The sequence below is a fragment of the Amblyomma americanum genome, chromosome 4 (genome assembly GCF_052857255.1).
Source record: "Amblyomma americanum isolate KBUSLIRL-KWMA chromosome 4, ASM5285725v1, whole genome shotgun sequence".
NCBI classification, from domain to species: domain Eukaryota; kingdom Metazoa; phylum Arthropoda; class Arachnida; order Ixodida; family Ixodidae; genus Amblyomma; species Amblyomma americanum.
This window is the reverse complement of record NC_135500.1, coordinates 203,991,336-204,013,813: the sequence shown is the minus strand read 5'-3', so window position 1 is coordinate 204,013,813 and position 22,478 is coordinate 203,991,336. Positions and strand designations below refer to the sequence as shown.

The 22,478-nt window shown below is 46.6% G+C and overlaps 2 protein-coding genes across 3 annotated transcripts in view; one reads left to right on the top strand and one right to left on the bottom strand.

Annotated features, from left to right (window-relative positions):
- The window catches only part of Polr1D (RNA polymerases I and III subunit AC2 l(2)37Cg), a 389,457-nt gene that overhangs the window by 163,359 nt on the left and 203,620 nt on the right, over positions 1–22,478 (top strand). The window lies entirely within an intron of this gene.
- LOC144129127 (transient-receptor-potential-like protein) overlaps positions 1–22,478 on the bottom strand; it is a 155,742-nt gene that overhangs the window by 26,637 nt on the left and 106,627 nt on the right. Inside the window, exons 5-7 of the mRNA XM_077663049.1 lie at positions 19,475–20,278; positions 15,728–16,083; positions 13,698–13,893 (exon numbers count right to left, since the gene is read on the bottom strand). Of these exons, the coding sequence (XP_077519175.1) occupies positions 13,698–13,893; positions 15,728–16,083; positions 19,475–20,278 (1,356 nt within the window). The remainder of the gene's footprint in view (positions 1–13,697; positions 13,894–15,727; positions 16,084–19,474; positions 20,279–22,478) is intronic.

The following is a 22,478-nucleotide window of genomic DNA, read 5'->3' as shown; positions in this document are numbered from 1 at the left end:
AACCACTGGAAATTTTAAGTATTACCGTTAGGCTATTTAATTATTGAGAGCTTTGTAGCCCACCGTAATTAATATCCATATAAGTTTTAAGAATTTCGGAAATGTGGTTACCCTCGGCGCTGTAGCCCAACAAATTAAGGCTATTTCGACAAGTTACGGGCACTGGAGAGGTTGCTTTGCCTGCAAGCTTCTCGAAAGAGCACCAGGAGGCAGGAACCACCCGGAGGTCGTCGAAAGTATTCCGGAGACCTCCACTACTGCACCTCTTTCTTCCTTTCTTCTTTCACTCTCTCCTTTATATATTCTCTTACGGCGTAGTCTAGGTGTCCGCCGAGATAAGCGAGACAGATAATGCATCATTTCCTTTCCCCAGAAAGCAATTTTCTACCTGGGGATCTTTAACGTGCACTGACACCGCACAGCACACGGGTGCCTTTGCGTGTCGCTTCCATCGGCTGCGTTTCGATGGAGGCGAAACGCTAAGGCGCCCGTGTGCTGTGCGATGTCAGTGCACGTTAAAGATCCCCAGGTGGTCGAAATCATTCCGGACCCCTCCACTACGGCACCTCTTCTTCCTTTCTTCTTTCACTTCCCCCTTTATCCCTTCCTTTACGGCGCGGTTCAGGTGTCCACCGATAAGTCAGACAGATACTGCGCCATTTCTTTTCCCAAAAAGCCAATATTTAGTATTCTATTTTCAATCGTTCTGGACTGTGGCTCATCATGCACCGAGCATACCGACACGCCGTATTTATATCACGTTTTCCTGGGTGTTTTTTTCTCGTTGCTCTTTTGTTCCGTTTCTAACTCAGACGCATCGCTGTAGCTGCATCTTTTCAGGCCCTGCAATTTCTGGTCTGGAACAATCATGTATAACTCTGATGAAGTCTGGTCTATATAATTATATAGTTGGTTTTTTGGGGAAAGGAAATGGCGCAGTATCTGTCTCATATATCGTTGGACACCTGAACCGCGCCGTAAGGGAAGGGATAAGAGAGGGAGTGAAAGAAGAAAGGAAGAATTAGAACCGTAGTGGAGGGCTCCGGAATAATTTCGACCACCTGGGGATCTTTAACGTGCACTGACATCGCACACCACACGGGCGCCTTAGCGTTTTTCCTCCATAAAAACGCAGCCGCCGCGGTCGGGTTCGAACCCGGGAACTCCGGATCAGTAGTCGAGCGCCCTAACCACTGAGCCACCGCGGCGGGTGAAGTCTGGTCCCTAGTGCGCTTTTGAGAAGCTTGCAGGCAAAGCAACCTCTCCAGTCCCCGTAACTCGTTGAAATATCGAGTTTGTTGGCCCACAGCACCAAGGGTAACGGCGTTTTTGAAATCCTAAAAGCTGATATGGATATTAATTACGGTGGGCAACAAAGCTCTCACTAATTAAGGAGCCTAACAATAATAGTTAAAAAGTTTACTCTATATTAGTTAACCAGCCTCCTAGTTAGCACGTCTTAGCTGTATATTTCGATGTACTACACCATTGACAATGCTATGCCGAAAAAAAGAGCTTCCTATTGTTTGCAAGTAAACACGGTTCATTAGGATACTGCAAACGTCTCTTTGAGCATTTCGCATTTGATTATGAAAGAAAAAAGCTATTGGTCAAATGTTTACGGGAATCTCTCAAACAGGAGTTTATTTGTAATTGTAATTAAGGAATTGTAATTACTCACTTTCATGAATAATTACTTGCTTGATTAAAAATGTTCTAAGAGAAAAAAGTTACTGTCTCCTCGGGAGATAGAGCTTTATTTACTTATCGTGCCTTCTTGTTCGCACAGTGTTGACTCATTTGCTTCATTATGAACGAACTATCCCACCAGAACGTCCTTCTTGTATCCCCTCTCTTTTTTATATTTTTCTCTTTTGTGAGAGAAAATGTTTTGATGATAATTAGTGCAAAAGGTGAATTTTTTGGTTGACGCCTGCCAGAATTGCCGCGGTTCAGTACTTCACAGCAATAACGTGGATTCGCGGTTGCGGTGGATCTCTGCTTATCAAGGCGTTGCAAACTCATTTCCCGGCCAGCTGTGCGCAATTGTACGAAACCGAGAACTAAAACTGCTTGAATGCTCAGATGTTGTTCAACGCTAGGTAATTAAAAGTAATTGAAGCTCTGCCGAAGTCTTCATCAATTGTGTATATCGTAGCCCGCAGTGTACGCTTGGAACACAACAGCGCACTTAATCGTGAATAGCATTAAAACCATGGAGACAGAAAACGAGAAAGCAGTGGATTACGAAGGCTTACTCTCAAACCGAAGCAATGTTTGCGTCGGCCGCTGGAGGATTATGCCAATATGAGATTCCTTTCTGGAGCTGAAAATGCGATTGTGCGAGCAGAGTACCCTTTCTATCCATCACCACCTGGCTCGACTGGCTTGGCGCTGAAGGGGAAGAAGAACAGCGGCTTCTGGTCGCCCAGGCGGTCGACATGCTCGGCCTATAAATTATGGTCGAATAAAAGTCTTTACTACTACTACTAACAGACTTCACTGGCAAATGGCCTGACGCAACAGTGTTTTTTGAACGAGCCCGAGCAGTGAAGTTATTACGTAGAGTCGAGTTTGCACTAGAGGTCCATTAGCCCACGAAGCCTTTATGGCTCGCTAAACTTCCGCACGGATCTGACCTGCAACTGCCGAGGGCGCGCGTTCCATATTGATCTGGTCTGCAATAAAGCGTCGCGATCTCCCCCAATGTCTGCCTTTCAGCTTCTCATCTGACTCTGATCTTGCCCGTTTCGTTAAAGCACGCTAATCCCGCAGTGAATTTAAGGATGTTTTTCAGAGTAAGTGCTACTCCTTTTGTCGACCAACTATTTTTTCCGAGCTTTGATGCACCGGTACGCGACAGAAAAATGATGTGCACAATGCCCAAAGTCATGATAATCCCAGTAGAGTGCCGGTGGCCCGCATACAACTAAGAGCTCAAGGAATAACGCAGTGGGTCGTGGTTAGAATTGCGCGTCCCTTACGGTGCGTGCAAAGTTTCTGCTTGCATGATAATGCATAAGAATATAAAACTGAAGAATCTTTCCCTGAGCCATTCTTTCCCATCTTCTCCACGCTATTCCCGCAGCTAGAGAGCTGCCCACCCCGCACCGCCACTATCGACCCACCTCCTCCCAATTTCACCCTCCAGAAAAATTCTGTCGGGTCTGTGAAGACTTGGCTTTTAGTAAAAACATTCATTAGCGTAAAAGCATCAAAGTAAACGTCGGAGGTAAATCCTACTGCTTTCACACAATTGTCAAATCAGGCGTCTGAATACCGTAATTATTAATTTTTTTGTCCTCCTATGACGTCATTAGATGGGTCTGACCAATACCGTCTAGTGCTCGCGCTCTTGGCCTTGCATCATCACGCGCCTGCACACTGCAACGTCCCTGGGAGCCCATTGCGGCGCACAGAAACTCAACAATATCTGTCAAGGGAAAAGCATCCATTCAGTGTGTCTTGCATCAGAGCTAGCCTGTGAGGCTGATTCCCGGATGCCGAGAAAAATTTTGGGACTCAGGAGAGTGCAGTGATTATCGTGATGTAAAATAATCATATAGCTAATAAGTGAAGGGTTGCACGTATTAGTGAAAAAATGTCGTTTATAATTTTCTGGCAAAAATAAACAAAACAAACACATGACGATTTCACATCTGTGGTAGTACTTATGATGAACGCTAGTACGATCCTCTTGTGCTTTTCCCGATTTACGGCTTTGCATACATCGCAGATTTGTTGTATACGTCTTTCACAGGTGTCTTTGCGTGCAAGAACCAAGGACCCTGGCAACCTTCGAGGAAGTCTTCGGCTTGGCGAGCCCATACTTGACGATATTTCTGTCTATCACGATTGGTTCGCACTTGAGCGCCCACACTTTGGCGTTCGCACGCGCCTAAAGTTTGGCCTCGGCCAGCCCGTTCCGGAAACACGCCACTGTACTCATTTTGTGACGTCACCGCACCTTGCCTTGCTCACCATACCATATCATGAATTTAGACCGAACGCCTCAAGAAGAGACGGCCACTATAAATGGGCACGTAGCGTCTCGTAAACTAGGCGAAACCAGTGTGGTGTCGACACAAGATTTCGTATTCTCTACTAACGCCGGCCGCCTAAATTTCCGTTCGCCGTTGCGATAGCTCGTCTTTCTTTGTAACACTTTTACATCAAGAGGCTGTTGCAACGAGGAACGAAAATTTTGGCGGCAGGCGTTAGTATGCAACGCAGTAGAGAGTAAGATATCTTGTGTCGACACCGTATTCGTTTTACTGCTCGTCGGCGTGACCCACCGTCTGCATAGGCTGTGCGAAATCCGCTCTTCTTCTGCTCACACTGCCTCCTCCCACCTGCGCAAGGTCTGCGTATGTGCGGGCACTTGGTGTTGACAGTCACTACTGCGCATAGGCCGGGAACCTTCGCCGTTAGAGCTTGTGCTCTAAAACTTATTTGGGCAGGGCTAATAACGCGTAGGAGAGGTAACCAGCTGTCTAATTCAGCGGTAGATTTTATATGAAAAGGAACGAAACCATAACGGTAGAAGGGTCGGGAAGCCAGGAGGAGTAGGCAAGTTGCCGATATCGCTACACACTACCAGAAATTTTGGACAGTGCCCAGTCACTGGCGCTAAGCCTAGCGGCGTATCACGTTCTGTTCTGCGGCAACTTGGTCATTCTTGTTCATTCTTACGTCATGGATGATGTCAACGCGCTGTTTGTGAAGGTACAGAGCCATGCGCTTCGTGGTGGTAGAAAGGCAACAAGAAGCGCTTGTCCCGAATTCGTGGTAATGATAGCACGATCGGGGTTGGCGCAAGACTTGCAGATCTTTACGAGATGCATTTGCCTAAAGGGGACTCAGTTCTTTTGCTGCTGATCATGATTGCTACCGCTTCCCGAACGATTCTCGCGCCAATTTCTCATCCCTAATCAAGTGCCACTTCCTGTTCTTTTCTAGGGAGATTCTTGGCGCTTTTAGAGCCCCAATTCCCCCTAGTAAACAGCAAGTCTCATTAGCCTTTAGTTATTTCTCCTCAGCATAGAAAACCTTTATTATTCGTACTTTCTTTTTGTGGGCATATGCTCGCTATATGTGAAACAGGGCCCAGATACAATCATCTCTCTCAACTCTGCAATCTTAGCCGGCAGTGTAATGTTCTCGAAGGGTAGTCTCTCAGTTAGTGCCGTTGATCTCAAGGCAATCCGGATAAACATGCCATCTCCGAGAGATACAGTGCCTCGAAAGTCAAAGCGCTAGCATAGAAGGAAGTGGCGAAAGTTAAACAAAGCGTGACTCAGCCGGTTAGGAAAATGGTCTTCGGAATATTTAGCCATTTTTGCTGCGCAGATTTTTTTTTTCCCAGGTTATGATTCTCTGATCGGCTACCAACGGCGGAGTTTTATAGATGGCAACAAAGACCAATGCAACACATACCAACAAAACAAGACCAACAGATTGGTGTTTTCTCTCTTTCTTGAGAGCAAAGACCAACAGAGTGACACGATATAAAACTATAGTGAGGAAACCGTAGCGAGCGTACTCCTCATCAGCTCGCATATTCACAAGTGTGGTGCATTGGGTTGCGGCCAAAATCACGACATGATGCCCTCTTGAAACACTAGGCATACACAGACTCAATTTCGTTTGTAAACTCCCACACGTGTGCCGTTTTGCAGCATATACCCAGACACAGTGAGAAATGGCCCTAGTTGGAGCAGTGCTTTATGGAAGCACGCAATAAAACTTATAATAATTAAGCGATTGCCCGCATAAAGGAGATGCCCTTGCGACCCATTTTATATCAAGACCATTATAAATTGGGGCCAAAGATGGAAAGAAAGAAAAGAAACAAAAGGAAAGGAATAAAGAAGGGCGAATCTAAACCAAACACTGCACTGCTTTCTATAATTTTCGCTCGGCGCTGCAAATAATAGTTGCTTTTGTTAGCCGACCTCAGCATCTCCATTGATCGCATCTCTCGAATAAAGAGAGCGAGGCAACTCTGCGTATCAATGCGTAGTTTCCAGCGACGCTTCTTCTTTTCACGAGGCACGCGAATGTTCAGCTCCTTGAGCCTCTATAGACGACAAATGACTCCGCATGCCGAACAAAAAACAAATAGAAAGAAACAAAGCGAGAGAGGAAAGATAGCTCGGGCGCATATAGCCCCTCCCACTTCCGTCAGCTATGGTGGGCAATCAAATCGCTTACGCGTGACCTCAAAGTTTTCAAAAGGGAGCGGACGGGGGTCATTTATTCGAAACCCACGGCGAGATTCCCGGCAGAGCCACAACAGCCAGGCAAGGCACCGCCCGCGTCACAAGTGGCGGTAGCAGACAAGCGGAACGTGCTATAAATTCTGAGCTACAGGGGTCGGAAGAAGAGTGGGCGCGTGGCCGAGATACAAAGAGCGCTGGCTGAAAGAAGACCCGCGACTCCTTCTTTCGCCTTCGTTCTTTCCCTAACAAGGCTGCCAGTGTCCTTTATTTTTAATCTTCTGTTTGTCTTTCCCCTTTGGGGAAAAAGTAGGAGCCATTTGGAGTGGCCGAGTTTCGCGTACTGACGCAGTACTGGATACCCGTGCGGCGTTTCTCTCCGGCTGTCCCGGGTGCAGCGGGACTGGGAAACCCTGACGATGTGAGAGGGGGAGGGGGGGGCAGTGTCTTAAAGCGATGATGATGGCGAGAGAAAACGTCTCCCTCGCTTTGTATCTTGCGCGTCATGGCTTGCGTGTAAGCCTTCTTATCTACGCGAGGTGCTTACGATATAAGGACAAGGAACACATGAAGACTTCAGAGCTGATCTGTCTTATTTTTTTTTCTCGTGCGTTGAAAGTGCAGGCAAGCCTACAATACTGCGGGAACTTTTCCCTCGGGTACCTTTTTTCCCTGTAAAGGAGAGTTGCTGTGTCGTTTCAAATGGAGTAGGGAAGAAAAAAAGCAACTCTGCTGTCGTATCCTGCCAGCTGTAAAAACAGCCGCTGCACAAACTGTGCATTTATATTTCAGTCTTGTGCAGAAATGAAACGAATTCCCGCGGACTTCGTGCTCTATTTCCCGCCACTTTTCGAGGCTCTTGGCGAAGACACATCATCTCGACGTTGAACTGAAACACGTTTTCATCTTTGGTTGTTTGCACGGCAGCGGCGCAGTTTTTGCTTTCGTCTGCCTTTCATCTGACGGCTGCTAGCAGCGCTGACGAAATGGTGCGGTCGGTGTACAGCGAAAATAGCTTTAAGCAAGAGAAAAAAAAAAGAAGTTGGGAGCAGTGGCTTACCACGCTTGTTTTTATTGGCTCCCCGGATTACAGCCTTGGGGCTGAAGCCCGTAATGAAGCGGAATCGAGGCCGAGCGGCCAGTGCTGTCGGTAAAAGCGAGCGGCGCACGGCTCCCTTGACCTGCTTTCCACGAGATTGAGAAGTCATACCGGACGTGATTCGGTGAAAAGTTTCTTTGCTCTGGCCAACATTGTATATTTGAAAATTTTTCGTGCGAAAGCATTAATACGGAGGTTCATAACCTTTCAAAATCGCAACTTGTGTGCGCCCCTCGAGAGCATAAAAAGAAGAGGCAGAACAATAAATGACACCAGTATCCTCGACTGGGAGTGGAACCCGCGGCAGCACGAATATATCACTTTAAAATACCGCTGCGCGATACCACAGACATTAGCCACATTTTTTTTTATCGCCACAACCGAACACGCCTTGGGTTAAACTGCAGCACACTCTCGCGTTTTGCATTGTCATTGTCTCGTTTGTTCATGCAACCACTCGCTTAGTCACTAAGCCGCCTGTCTCCTTGGCTTGCGTGGTCCCAGTCACGTACCTGCCCCGTAAATGCATTTAATTCGTTTCGTAATGATTTCTGTATAAATCGATCTTGAAAATAAAGCGAACTGAACAAAACTATACACAACCAATGCAGCGAAAACTGAGCAATGAAAAAAACTACAGATACAGTCAATTTTTCTGCAGGTCGATTAGAAAACCGCCGATAGATAAAAGTCTCGCACATCATTATCAGTTTTCCGAGACGAAAAAGAAGATGAAGAAAAAATATACGATAAGAGCGGGACGTAATGGCGCAATTAAAAAGGCTCAACGTTGAATGATCTCAAAATTCAGGGCACTTCTTGGGCCGAGTCTTTTCCGCAGCTGCTGTCGATAGCTACTAACGAACGGCGAAAGAGGCACGTCAGTCGCAAGGGGACAAAAGCGTATCGTGAGAGCCCGCCAACCGAAGGGTCTCCCGACGCACACGACGAAAAACTGCGTACCACCTCGCTAAACCCTTAGTGTGCCCCCCTACCACCCCCTACCCCCATTCCATGCTATCGAACAGCATAGACGGGTTTTCCACCCGGGGCTCCGAAAATTCGTAGTCAAGTCGACCGGAGGTCACCCGATACGGGGCGTCGTTCATCATCATTTTCCTGTCTCGTGTCGCGAGAGATAAGGCGAAACGAAGGGGTCAGGAAAGTAGACAAAGAACGATGCGCGTCACTAATGAAGAGATGAAGTAAAAACACACCCTGAATAAAGACTTATCGACTAAAAGAGGGGAAAAAAGAAGAAAAAAAAACATTGGACAACTCGTTTTTTTTTTACTTATTAATGAGCTTTCCACAACTGCGCGATAAAACCGTGCATCTCAGCAAATGATAGAGCTTTTGCTCGGCAGTCGTAGGATTTCACGAAACTTCTAGCTTGAAAGACCGTTTCGCGATTAGCCGCTTCGGAGGTCATTTATGATAGCGAACGGTTCGACAGACAATAATCCAGCCAGTCAGGAACCATTCTAGCATCTGTCCGGCTTTGAGAGTTCAATGCTGATTGGTTGGTATCGGCTCTTTCTTAAATTCGCTTCCTTCTATATTTTCTTTAACCGTCTTTGATCCCTCCCCAAGTGCAGGATATCGACAACCGGGCATTGCATACATTAGCTATACACAAGCAGTATACATATGTGTACGGCTTGTGCCAATTTCATCAGGGTCCGAACTGTCCAAGCTATTCGTCCGTCAGAACTATGACTGATTGGTGGGGCATTTTGCTGTTGAACGCCGGGTAGCCACAATTAGCGAGACGAGCGCGAACCAGTCCCCAATAAATATTTCGTGCTAGTCGCCTTAAGAGTTCGGCCCCATATCTGACCGGCTAGAGCTCTACGCTCCACCTCAGCGCCAACACGCATGCAGTCAGTGTAAAGCTTAGCCAGCGCTGCACGTTACTAGTGGCGAAGAGCGCGGAGTACGCTTTCGTTCAGTGCGTGCATACGAAATACCGCTTACAAGAAGCTGCGATCATTTTGCTCTTTATCTCGTCAGTGCTTCGTCGGACGAGATCATTTGTCACCTGTACGTAATCCCGTTGGCGGGCGGCGCAGACGAAGAAAAACTTCGTGTCGAGCCCTGCTTGATCCAGTGAACGGACCGGAAGTGCAAGCGCATTCTTATTGTGGCGTAGTACGCTTCACTGTTAAAGCGAACCTGCTGAACATCATCTCTATTTAGAGCATAGCTAGCGAACGGCATACACAAGAACGCTTCGTTGACTTCTGGCGTTCACCCCGGATGCTTAGGGTTCCTCGGCCTTTCGTCGTGAATTAAATTGTACGTTAGATGTTGTAGCTGTACTGCGTTATGTATTACGTTGCCAATGCTTGTGCGTTTTCGCTCATCTCAGCGATTGTGAATGGTCGTCGCCATTATCAGGTACCAACCTCTTCGTATGCACTCTTCGCAACGAAGGCGGTAATTGTTGCCTCCGCACGCCGGGTGCAACTGTATCTCACCCGGTTCCACTCATAACGATGCAAGTTGTTTGAAAATTCTCTCTTGTTTAACGAAAAATTTACAGAATGTGTTGCTGCAACAAAAAAATTTAGCTGCAGTTTAAGTGCTGCTGAACCTGGTTAGAGAGCGAAAGCTGTGGTGTATCGGGCAAGTAGACGCGGCTTTGTTTCTGTAGCGTTGAGTGCGTTCCGTACACTGGATAGGCAGCTCGCCCACCCTGCCACACTGGCAGGCGGCAGTTAAATGAATGGTTTATCGCGAGAGGTTGGTCACCCAATGAACACTGCAGCCTATTCTACCGCCCTCTCCCGGCGAATCGAAAGGTCAAAGGTCAAGCGGTGCGACACCATTGTGGACACATAAGGTAGGGCGTATAGCCACACTTGACCTCTAGCTCACTTGAAGGTCAACCGGCAACGCACAGCGAAAGCAGGTTTAACTAGCGTAGTGAAGCTTTCGCTTAAAAAAAAAAGCATCCATCGCCGTCATCACCACCGAGACGACGTCCACTGTATACGAAAGGGTCCTCTTCCAATGATATCCATATGTAGCTGTGTCATGCAGCTGCTGCGGCCACCCATTCCGACTAATTTTTCTCATTTTAACGCTATCGCGTTAAAGGCCCCGTTAGCCAGCATATCCGTCGTCGGCGATGTGAGCGAGAAATCACGAGCATGACTCTGGCAAAGGTGTCCAGAGAGCAAAATAGGAGGCAGGTGGACCACCTAGGTCACGTGACCTTGCGGCGTCCTCACGACCTTCCCGCCGGATAGTGAGCAAACTGTCCACAGCGGCAGGTTGCAGTTAAATGAATGATTGGTCGCTCGGGAAGAGCAGCATGGGCTACACAAGGTCCATCTCTGGGAGCACCTGCCATCGCAGAGAAGTGGCGCACTGCTTAACCGCTGCACCACTGCTCTAGGAAGGGTATGAGGACTCCCAGGGATCTATGAATGCAAAGTAGGGAATGATCTGCATATAAGGGAAGATCAGTGAAGGTCAAACCTATGGCTCTTTCTGGGCACGTTGATGTTTGTCAGGCAGAAAACGACGCATAGATCTATTGTTGTGAAAAATGGATTTAAAAACTTCACTTTTTATTTATATAAGCTCCGTTTTCAGAAAAAGGTGCGTATTTTTGTTCACAATGTGTTCATCTATTAATAGAGACCGTTTCCAATTTGCCTTAAGCGTTCTGTTAAGTCTGCTGTTTACCCGTCGATATCTGGTTTGGGTCAGTTTCAAGCTGCGTTTTTCCACTAGCAAAAACAGAACAGTCGGGATGCTTTATACGCCTTTACACTCACTGTGTTCACGACTCAGACACAACCCAGCCTAAGTACGAGCCGCATTAACATGCAGATTTTAAAGCGAATTAAGTTGGAAGTCTGAGTAATATTCATGTGCCACTCATATGGAGCGCCGAATACCACTAAGGAAATTTGAACTGGTTTATCTGTAACTTTATGCATCGATCTAAAAGTATTAACGACGTAGTCGTGTGAACTCTTATCCCTGCTTGATAAAATTTTGCTGCCCTGACCACCACGGGCCTGAAACTTCTATCCTTCAGCTAATACAAGAGATTTTCTAATGATTCCTGCATTGACTGAAACAACTTGGTTTGGTTTATGGAGTTTTGAATTTGAATATATTGGGTACAAATTGGGTACAACTAAGTACAATTACATACAATTGGGTACAAATTGTGTACAATTGGGTACAAACTGGGTACAACTGGGTACAAGCCCACCGCGGCGGCGCTTGAAACAACTTCTCGTCGTGCTCGAACTGAGGCCAAGAGGAGAGGGTTAATATATGGAGGTAATTACCTAATATAGTAATTAATCGCAATGACTCAAGCCGCGATTTTGTTTTTTTTTTAGGTTCCATCAGTTTATTGTTCGCTGCTATGCCGATATAAGAAAGAAACTCCAGCGTTTCTCGCACATTTTTGCACACGAAAAAAACAGAAAGAACATTAAGATTTTAGACAAGACCCTTATTCCCGACTGTCATTCACGCCTGAGATTACATAACGTATTGCGCTAAGGTTCCCGTATTGTCAAGCGCTCATTGTCATTTTGGCAGCACAAAACGTGTGCGCAGTATAAATCCTCAAAAAGTAAAAATTGAAGGAAAGAAGAGATAAGGGGGAAAAAAAGTTGGGCGGATTGAATCCGGACATTTCGAAAGGCCGGCTCCCTCAGGACCTCGTCTCCAGAGTGAAGTAATTAAATGTGAGTGAGCGTAAAAACCAAGAAAACAAACAAATAAATCAACAAAAAAGGAATCGAATTCGAAAGAAAGAAGTGCAACCAGCCGCGGTCAGCGACAACGGTCGGGCTGGGGCATTAATGCGCGCTGAAATTGAAAGCCGCAAAACCGCTAAAGTCCTTTCAAGCCGAGCAAAGGGAGCGCGTCGCTGATTAAAACAGCACACTTAATAGAAACAGAGCAAACGAGCGCCCATCCAATGATACTAAAAATTTCCAGACACAACAGAACTACTACATTCCCAACACCGCCTCGAACAACGCCATAGCTTATGACGGAGATATTTAATGTGCCTTTGTCCTGATTATAAGCGATCGATGAATCCTTTTTTTACGAGCCTTTTACTGCCTCGCTTAATACGGCCAGCCTACGAAGATCGATGGACATTCATTAACGCGTTCGCTGCTCGCTCTGTGCGCAACGAGGCCAAGCGTGCTGACCGGTGACGTCACACGGCGAGCTGAGCCCCATAAATCAGCGGCTCGCGTTAAATGCCCGCGATGAACGCTTCACGAACTGGCGAGGTCGAATGAAACGAAGGCTACACTCTTATGACTTCTTTCCGCTTCTTTTACCCGCCCCCTCCCCTTCGTTTTTTTTTTACTTGCCTTCTTTTATATTTCTTCCAGCGCCAGCGGAAGTTGATGAAAATCTTTCTTTTGACAAGTGCTGTGCACCTATAAAAAGATAAAATGAACCAGATATGATATCTGCCTTGATTTCCACAAAGAGCAAAAATTTACCGAAGCCAACCACACGTACCTGCAAGGAGTATATACGCCTAGGTGATGCCGCATACTTCTCGGTGTTAGCATTTTTTTTTGTGTGTGTAAGCAAGTCTTAACTGCGAATGATTACTTTTTTTTAGCCCCTTGCGTATTCAAATTACTTAATGCTCAGCTCCCTCATATAATACCCTGAGGGTCTGAGGGCAAATGAATAAAGAATGCTGCAGCGTTCACACATGCATAAACGTATTTTCGATCAAATATAAGTAACCGCTACGATGTCTCCCGCTATTTTCATAGACTGTTATTGCACTATTATACACTATTATTACCGGATGAACTAAGTCTCATATTGCAACCCGTATCGTGATTGCTATATGAATACCTAAAAGACTACCCGGACACACGGACGCAGACAACCAAGAAAACTGAGCTTCGAAGTCTGTGCTTCAAGGCCCCATAAGAGGGCCATCAAAGGAGAATTGCAGACGCTGTTGAGCTGGCGGGCGGTTCTTCAAGCGAGTTAAAAAGACGCTCATGAAGAGGGCTAACGTCGTCGTTTACGCGGAATGGCCTGAAATTCTAGTCGCCAGTCAGCGCTGCGTCTTCACTTCCTTGCTCCTTGAAGGCCGCGCGGCGTGTTGTTCCCTCTCCCTTTGTCTCTGGCGCCTCACACAAGAGTATGACGCCTCGTCCGAAAACTTCCCTTCTGCTTCCTGCATGCAGCTCATAATTACCTCGTCAGCTGATACCTCGCGTTCATAGCCGTTTGTCGTGCCATAGGTCGCGGTGTTCCTGCGCTGGCAGCTTGGATAACAAGAAAAAATTGAAGGATATGCATCTGGGGCGAAGACGTTTGCGATAGATGCGTCCAAGAGGGTTCTCCCCACGTACCTCGATGTCCTGGAAGGATCGGCTCATCATGGCGATGAGCATGTTGATCATGACAGTCATGGCCATGATCATGTAGGCGCCCAGCAGGGCATGGCCCACCCACTTGGTGAAGGGCTGGTCCTTGCGCGCGCTGATGTCCTTGATGGGGATCACGCCGAAGAGGGACCACAGCAGCGACGTGTAGCTGGCGTCGATCCTGAGAGAAGCGAAAAAAAGGCGTCCCTCATTTACCGAGAAAGAAAGATTTGGCTACGTTTGCTACGTATGCACTCTTAACACCAATACGCCATTACGGGAGTAAAAAGAGAGTAAGCTGCCCTCTGGCGCATTCCTTTTAATTAAAGGGTGTGCGCTAGAGGACAACTTACTCCCTTTTTACACCTTTCTGTTTAGAGTGAATGCCTGGGTACTGCGCCATATTGTAAAGCTTGTTTCCTGTTTTAGGCGCCATCGAGCTGTCTAGCAACCATTCTTAATACAAGCCAAAGGCATACGAGCAGATTTGAACTTAGCAGAAGATAATTTTTTTTTCCTAATGCAGCACGTGCAGGAAGTGACAGACACTGAACACACTTTCTTTTCGTTCTTTTTCTTTTTTTTCAGTTTCCTAGATTTATTCAGGTTTTGTGAGAAGCGTACGAAATGTACAGAGAAAGACTGACCGAAAGTAGCGAGTAGGCAATAATGCTTCCCATTAATAAAGACGGCCTCTCTTTCCTGAAGGCAGAACAGCGCAAGAAGGCGGCTTCCAGACGCGCATGACTGGCTCGTCTGCGAGTTGGAACACTTGCGGAAGCAGTCGCCTCACGCTTGTGGGTTCCATTGCGTGCAAGATGTGAGGACGTAAAGACACGTTGCAGTCTTAGTTTTAAACCAGGATACAAATGCGCACAAATGTCATAGTCAATGAGAAGCTGCGCTTTCAACATGGTATGGCCGATAGCCAGGCATGTTATTTGTGATCTACTGCAGTGCCACGCATGCTGGCAACACTCATGGTTTCGCAGCGCTCTGCACGGAGGGGATAAGAACTCAGCCTTGCCTTTAGTGACGTGGAGTGCAGCGCACGCGAGAGAAAGAAAGAAAGAAAGAAAGAAAGAAAGAAAGACAGACAGACAGACAGACAGACAGACAGACAGACAGACAGACAGACAGACAGACAGACAGATAGACAGATAGACAGATAGACAGATAGACAGATAGATAGATAGATAGATAGATAGATAGATAGATAGATAGATAGATAGATAGATAGATAGATAGATAGATAGATAGATAGATAGATAGATAGATAGATAGATAGATAGATAGATAGATAGATAGATAGATAGATAGATAGATAGATAGATAGATAGATAGATAGATAGATAGATAGATAGATAGATAGATAGATAGATAGATAGATAGATAGATAGATAGATAGATAGATAGATAGATAGATAGATAGATAGATAGATAGATAGATAGATAGATAGATAGATAGATAGATAGATAGATAGATAGATAGATAGATAGATAGATAGATAGATAGATAGATAGATAGATAGATAGATAGATAGATAGATAGATAGATAGATAGATAGATAGATAGATAGATAGATAGATAGATAGATAGATAGATAGATAGATAGATAGATAGATAGATAGATAGATAGATAGATAGATAGATAGATAGATAGATAGATAGATAGATAGATAGATAGATAGATAGATAGATAGATAGATAGATAGATAGATAGATAGATAGATAGATAGATAGATAGATAGATAGATAGATAGATAGATAGATAGATAGATAGATAGATAGATAGATAGATAGATAGATAGATAGATAGATAGATAGATAGATAGATAGATAGATAGATAGATAGATAGATAGATAGATAGATAGATAGATAGATAGATAGATAGATAGATAGATAGATAGATAGATAGATAGATAGATAGATAGATAGATAGATAGATAGATAGATAGATAGATAGATAGATAGATAGATAGAAAGAGAGAGAGAGAGAGAGAGGACACTAACGTGAGGAATGCGTCCGGGTTGTGGTGGCAGTTGAAGGTGATGTTGACGCCTCCGACCTCCTTGGTCTCGCAGAAGCCCATGGTGGGGTCGTAGTACCAGTACAGCTGGTTGAGGCCGCACACGAACGAGGTGAGCACGAGGAAGAAGATGAAGAGGAACTTGGCGATGTCGACGATCATGCAGCCGAGCGATATCTGCAGCGGACCCAGGTGCGGGTTGGTCTGGAAGAGGTAGATGATGCGCGCGAAGCTGAACACGTTGGCCATGGCGAACACGCCCTCCGAGATGAGCGTCGGATCGTTGGCCGGCCACTGGACGCGGTCCAGGACGCGGGCGCCGTACTGGCCGCTCTGCACCTGCGCAGAGGCGCAGAAGAGCAGACGAAGCGAGGAAAAGGCGTTGTTGTTACATGCAGTGCGATGGGACATACGTAACTAACGAAGGAAATGCTCGCGTGGGTGTGAAAGAAAAAAGGTGGACAAAGAAAAGCAGAATAAAGGCAAATAGACGGCACTATTTGCAACACCAGGACCAGCAGCCATGAAGACATCCAATACTGCTAGTGCTGTTCCATCACATCGTTGATATGCTTCATGAGGGACCACGGAGGCAGAGAGATATAGCGGTGGAAAAAAAAGGGGGATACGTGTTCAAGCAAGAGTAACAAATGGCTGGTCCCGCACTCTTCAAGACATTGTAGTTCCACCGAGTTATTTTTGTTGTCCTTTCGACGTAAACCAGACGAAAGGTTTCGCGATGGTGTTGACAGCTCGGCTAAGAAATTGGCTACTTGTGCAGAAAGGCAACTTCCATTAGAATGTCGACCGATCAACATGTAGTGAACCATACAAAGTCACAGAGCGAGCGTTGAGTGCTTGACTTTTGGAAAAGTCGTTGCAAAAAGACGAGGAAGGGTAGGCGAGACAGGCTGCTAGATGTGCCGCTCCATAACAGCACATAACGGTGATGCATAATGATGCGCTGCCCAGAAGGGTTGGGACAGGGCCTTAAACGACTCGATGACTGAATATATCATGTAGCAAGTCCATTCTTCGTGGTTTGTGCTCGTGGCGCTGGACAACTACTATTATAAATGTACTAGTTCTCTGGAGGAATTATTTTACTGTAAAATCAGTTCACTGATCTCAGTTAATTATGCAGTGGCATCCCTGTTTGCTACCCTCTCTGATTACAACTGAAAAGCAAAGTTCTTAACACGGAGAGAGGCATAAACGCTCAAAATCAATGCCGCAAGAAAATTAGTCGTAGTATGAAAATGCAGGCCTCAAAAAAATATTAAACAAGACTTTTTTTCACTTAGTGCGCTATCACAGTGCCAGGCTAAATGGAAATGAAAAAAGGTACCGAGCCCAGGAGAAAAACTGCAGAGAGTACATCAAGGCGTCAGAGAAGAGTGCGTAATTCAGGACAGCTACAGCAGATTCCCATCAGATGGGGTAGGAGCACAACAAATGAAGAACTCGACGACAAACGGCCAGGTTTTAGAAATAGCACCGCCAGTTCTCCGAGTCAGGTCGTGCTACGACTATAGAGGAAAGAAAAAAGCTGAATTCGACTCATTCTCGAGCTCCGTAATAAGGGCGCCGGCGCACGTTCTGCCATTAGAATGAATATCGAATGAGGGAGCGCGTTAGCAATGGAGAACGAGAATCAGGTATAACGTTGGACTTGCTCTCGTCTGTACTTTATTTCTCGCTCTCTTCTTTCGCCATCAAGCACAAGCCGCTTCTTTTCCCGATTCGGTACCTACGAGATCAAAGTGTGCTGAATTCAACCTAATCGGAGGTTATCAACGCCAAGGTTTGAGCTGATTTTTTGTTTCTCCCTTGTCAGGAATGATTAGAACATAAAACATATATAGTGGCGAGACAGCGTCGTTTCCTTCATCATAAAAAAAATGCATTAATGATCAATGGCAGGTGCTTATTCTCTGTTCATTAAGGAGGTCGTTTGCCTGAAAAAAGTATTTTTATTTCTTTTAATATTGACCTCCTGTATTTTATTATTTATTTTTCCTGACTTCGCTTGCATGACGAATTAAAACTACGTAGTTTTGCTTTCTTTTTTTCGGCACGCTTCACGTTTTGTGGCGTTTGAAATGCTCTGTTGTCTCGACAGCATCAACACTAAGCATAGTTTTGCTGTGAATGAAAGTGCTCGGTGAGTAACTTATAACTCCGGCTTTAAGAACGCAATCATCGCACTCGCAGCCATAACCAATAACTAGCTGAGCAGGTAGCCAGGCGTCCGTATTCTGGACTCCCTCCTTTTATCGCCACCTAAACGACTGAAGCTTGCCTTTGTCCTCTGCTCATGACCGACTAGCGAAGATGTGCTTCTATCCGAAATGCACTGGTGATGAAATACGCGAAGCAACGAAGTCCGATGACAAGTTCTCACTGCGCTATCTCGTGAGCGTTAACATTGCTGGCATGCTTTCGTGATTACTGCTTCCAACTCTCGACTGAGTGTAACTGTTCATTAGCGAGGAGAGCAAGATTTCTTTCTTCTTTTTGAGCTTCGTACCAGTCGGGTATCGATTTCACTTCTGTCTCGCCGAAATAGCTCACCGTCGTGGAAGAAAGCGCTGGTGATATTCGGCGCCAATAGTTTGCGCCAGCTGCTTAGAGATCGAACCTGCCAATACATTGACCAGTAAAAATGCTAGCGAATTGGCCGGTGTTCATGCGCTCACCTGCCGCGACATTCGAATGAGCAGTAGACAAAGAGCATGAACAGTCAGGGGGAATTTCGCGTGCAAACCACATCGTAAATGTAGGCCTTTCATTGGCTGGCGCCAGCTGCAAGTTTCCCAGTCTGCACAGGTTTATACTGGCATGGCTTGTATACTCGCTTTGTAGTGCTCACTGCGCCTTCTTTTGTGCGCATTGATTCTCTGGATTTTACGAAGCATGCAGAGAAGCAAAACCGAAACCGTGCTGTTTTTTTTTCAACTCTTGTCTTGGTCGCTTTATATTTGGAGAAGTCCTGCTAGCTTTCTCGCGCTACAGGTGCGTTGAACACTTTTTGCGCGCTTCTTTGTTCATCGCATGGACGTACCTCCATCTTTCCGGAGACAGTGAAGAAAAAAAGAGAAAGAGACAGAACGAGAGAAAAATAAACAACTAGGAAAGTAACTTAGCAACATAGAGAACGGTGCTCGGCAGGGGTTGCAGAAAGAGTAGCGAGAGCCCAGAAAAAAACGCACACAGAAAGGAAGAGCGAGCCTATATTATCAGTGGCTACCGTCGGCAACAACCACGCAGGGCTTGGCTGCGCCTCGATTTTGTCGCGTAGGAGCTCATCGTAATGGGTAGCTCATGCCCACTTCTTGCATTTGCGTCGTATAAGAAAATTTGTTTTACCTGATCGTAAACAATTGATCTCCGCAGTCTCTCTCTATCGGGTACGAGCTGGCTAAAAGAAATGTTGCTAGTTCTAATCAAATTCGGAAACGAAAACATATTGAATACATGGTGTGAAATTTCAGCCTGCAGTTACCGCTTTTTTATTAATTTCACTTATTACGCACTCCGAGGATGAGCGTTCAGGGTCGTAACGTTCACTACAGTACGGGCAGCAGGCTTTATAATAGTTCGCTTCTCGCTCGCGCTGGAGTGAACATTTGACATTTGAATACTGAATTCTCTCCTTCTTCATGTCGCGTAAGTTAAGGGAAGGCATGAGGAATGAGGGTGGGGGGTTTGGAATAAGAGCAGGGCGCACCTGGAAGTAGGCGACGGCCCTCAGGGACCCGGTGGTCAGGTAGAGCGAGAGCATGATGAAGTCCAGCCAGTTCCACCACTGGCACACGTACGCCTTGAGGCCTTCCTCCCAGAGCTGCTTGCACTCGGCCCACACCATGCCGGTGACCCAGAAGAGGATGAGCCACTCGACGGCCGACGGTGCGGGGCCCCGGATGTTCTGGCGGGCGCGGTCGGTGCCCGTCGAGGCGAGGATGAGCAGCAGCAGGAAGCAGCCGAACGAGGCACTGTGGTAGATGAACTTCATGAACGGCGAGCGCACCACGCGGCTGAAGCGGGTCCGCGGGAAGGCCAGGTAGTAGCAGGCGATGAGCGGCAGCAGCATGATGAGGCCCGCGCAGAGGCACGTCTTGCTCAGGGCGTTGCGGCGCCGCCACACGGGCAGCCCCTGGTACCAGATGGAGGTGAGCAGCTGCTGGCAGTTGGGGTGCGCCACGAACTGCTTCTGGTCGTACTTGAGCGCCATCTTGAGGCGCGACAGGGTCAGGCCCCGGGGCGCCTGCTGGTAGGGCCCGTTGCCGGCCACGGCGGCGCAGTAGTCTTCCGGCGCAATCTCTACCTCTCCCTCGTCGTACTCCTCTTCGTCGTCCGAGTCGTCCAGCTGCTCGGGGCTGGTGCGCTTGTTGAGCACGGCGATCACTTCCTCGCTGCTGCGGCACAGGTCGAGCAGCTCGCACGAGTACTTCTTGCACTGGTTGCTCAGCTCCAGGTAGATCTCCTTGAACTCGTTCTCGCGCTGGGCCAGCCTGCCCAGCTCCCACGAGAGCTGCGGCGACGCGTCAGAGAGCGTTAAACACCGCGGGAAAAACTGTCCTTCTCTTTCGCCAGCGTCCTAAACATGTGGCGCGCTACAAGCAGCCGGTGCTGTACAACTACCGAGGTACACGCAGACTCTGGTCCACTGCTTAGCGACAAACAGTGCCCTAATCCGGATTTTGAGTCGTACGCTTTCGGAAGACGACCCCGGGTGATATATTTCGTTAAAGAAATCCTAGTAATAAAACACATCACTGAGTCATGAATGAAACAGCTGAATAAATGAAGCTTTTCGTGCATTGGTTTTTAAAAACATTGGATGATTTGTTGAAGTCGATGATGGTTTAAGATTGTTCAATGGTTTAGTACACTGAAAAGTTAGCCTTTGGCGATCATGATCAGCTCTCATCCCAGGCGCTCTTCTCTTAGGATCGCGGGTAAGGTATGCGCATGTTCTATCGAGAAGACAAGGGAAGGAAACTAAGGAAACTGAGAGGCTCTATGACACGCACATGAAAGAAGCTAAACAGTTACAGAAACTAAGGAGAATAATTGAATGTTTATCTTTTTCTTTCACTGATGGCTGTAATTATGTGTAACTGGTGTAATGGTGTTGATCAATGGAAATTAATAGTGTAATATTGCGCGTAGAAAGGTGAGGTAGGCTGCCTCTGGTCACCGACTCCAAGAACGACGCACGCAGACCGAACTGGCTCGAAGCAGCACCTGCGAACGCCCCTTGCAAGGTGCTATCTGACCAATCGTAGCCGCTCCCCTCCTCGCGCTTCATCGTTCCTTCTCTCCCCTTCACATCTTCCACCACTCTCCTCCTCATCCACATCGGGTCTAGAGTGACGGTCACCACTCAACCCGTAGAACCATCCATTAACAGCTGCGCTGTAAAAACATCGGCAGCTGATAAAATCATAATTCCTGCGTGCGTACAGATTTGTGCAATTCACTCTATTGGGCCTGTTAACGTTCTTTTCGACATGATTTTACAGTGTTGGCTATTTGTTTTAGGCAATACTCGTTCCATAGATCGAAAGGCCTGTCGTCAGTGAGCAATAACTGCTGTGCACCACAGTCAGTGTCCTCAGTCAGCGTTGGCCGTCGTTTTTTCTTAGTTCGGCGCGGTCACGTCGTAGGTGCGCCAATACGGAAGATATAAAGGCAATGTCGCAGGAAGCTGTTGTACATTTTAGGTCGAGATGCCGCCAGCTCTTTCTATTTAATGGGAGTTGCTCTTCTTTGTGCCGCCTGTCTCGCCTGTTTCCTCCTTCTCACTATTTCTCCTCACTCTCTTACAGTTAAAACATCGCAGTCACCGCCACTCACCTCAGGAATGGGACCAATAGACGCTGAGACGTAGAAGGTACACCTGTCAGTTTATAAATCAACAACCAAGAGAAATCTGACTGAATGAAAACTGAAAACGTGCGGCGCAATAAATACTCTAAGGAGTTTTTTTTTTAATGACGAAATGTCAAAGTTATTAGATAACTAATTTACTTGCAGCGGCTCCTATATAAAACGTGCGATTGTAGAGCGATCCAATCGATTATATCGCGCGAAAGAAATTACCTTGCATAAGAAAAGGACTGGCACGCGCCACGCTTAGCTTTGTGAGGATGTTGGCGACGCAGAAGGAAGACATGGTTGAGCGACGGATGATAACAGAGTTTACGATACAGCGTTAGTCTGGCAGGTTCATGGTGATGAGACGCCTTTTAATACGGCACAGTTTTTAATGCACGGCAGGGCAGTGGAAGTTTGCGCGTAGTTAGAAAAAAATAGGAGGCAAAGCGTCACGTCAAGGACTAGGTGTCTGTTATAAATTAGGCCTGGTCTGGGTACAGGACGGCTGATGCATATTAAATTTTCGGGTGGGTTAGGGCAATGTAGGCAAATTTTTGAGACGCATACGCGTCGACGCGCAGCAGTCTGTATGAAGTCATGCTTTAGAATCTCGAATAAGCGGTCAGTGGATGCTGAAGGTAAATCACTCCGATCGTGCCATGTAAAGTAATATTAAGGTAAACACCAAGGCATTAAGAAGTCGCAAGTTTGACAGGATCGGTATTCAGGGATTAAGCTGTTGGCGTATCATAACTATAGCAGTAAAAGACGCAAGCTCTGTTTGAGAACCACTGAGTGAGGCGGCGCTGGTCAACACACTCAAGATTCTGTTACACTGCACGTAACTACTA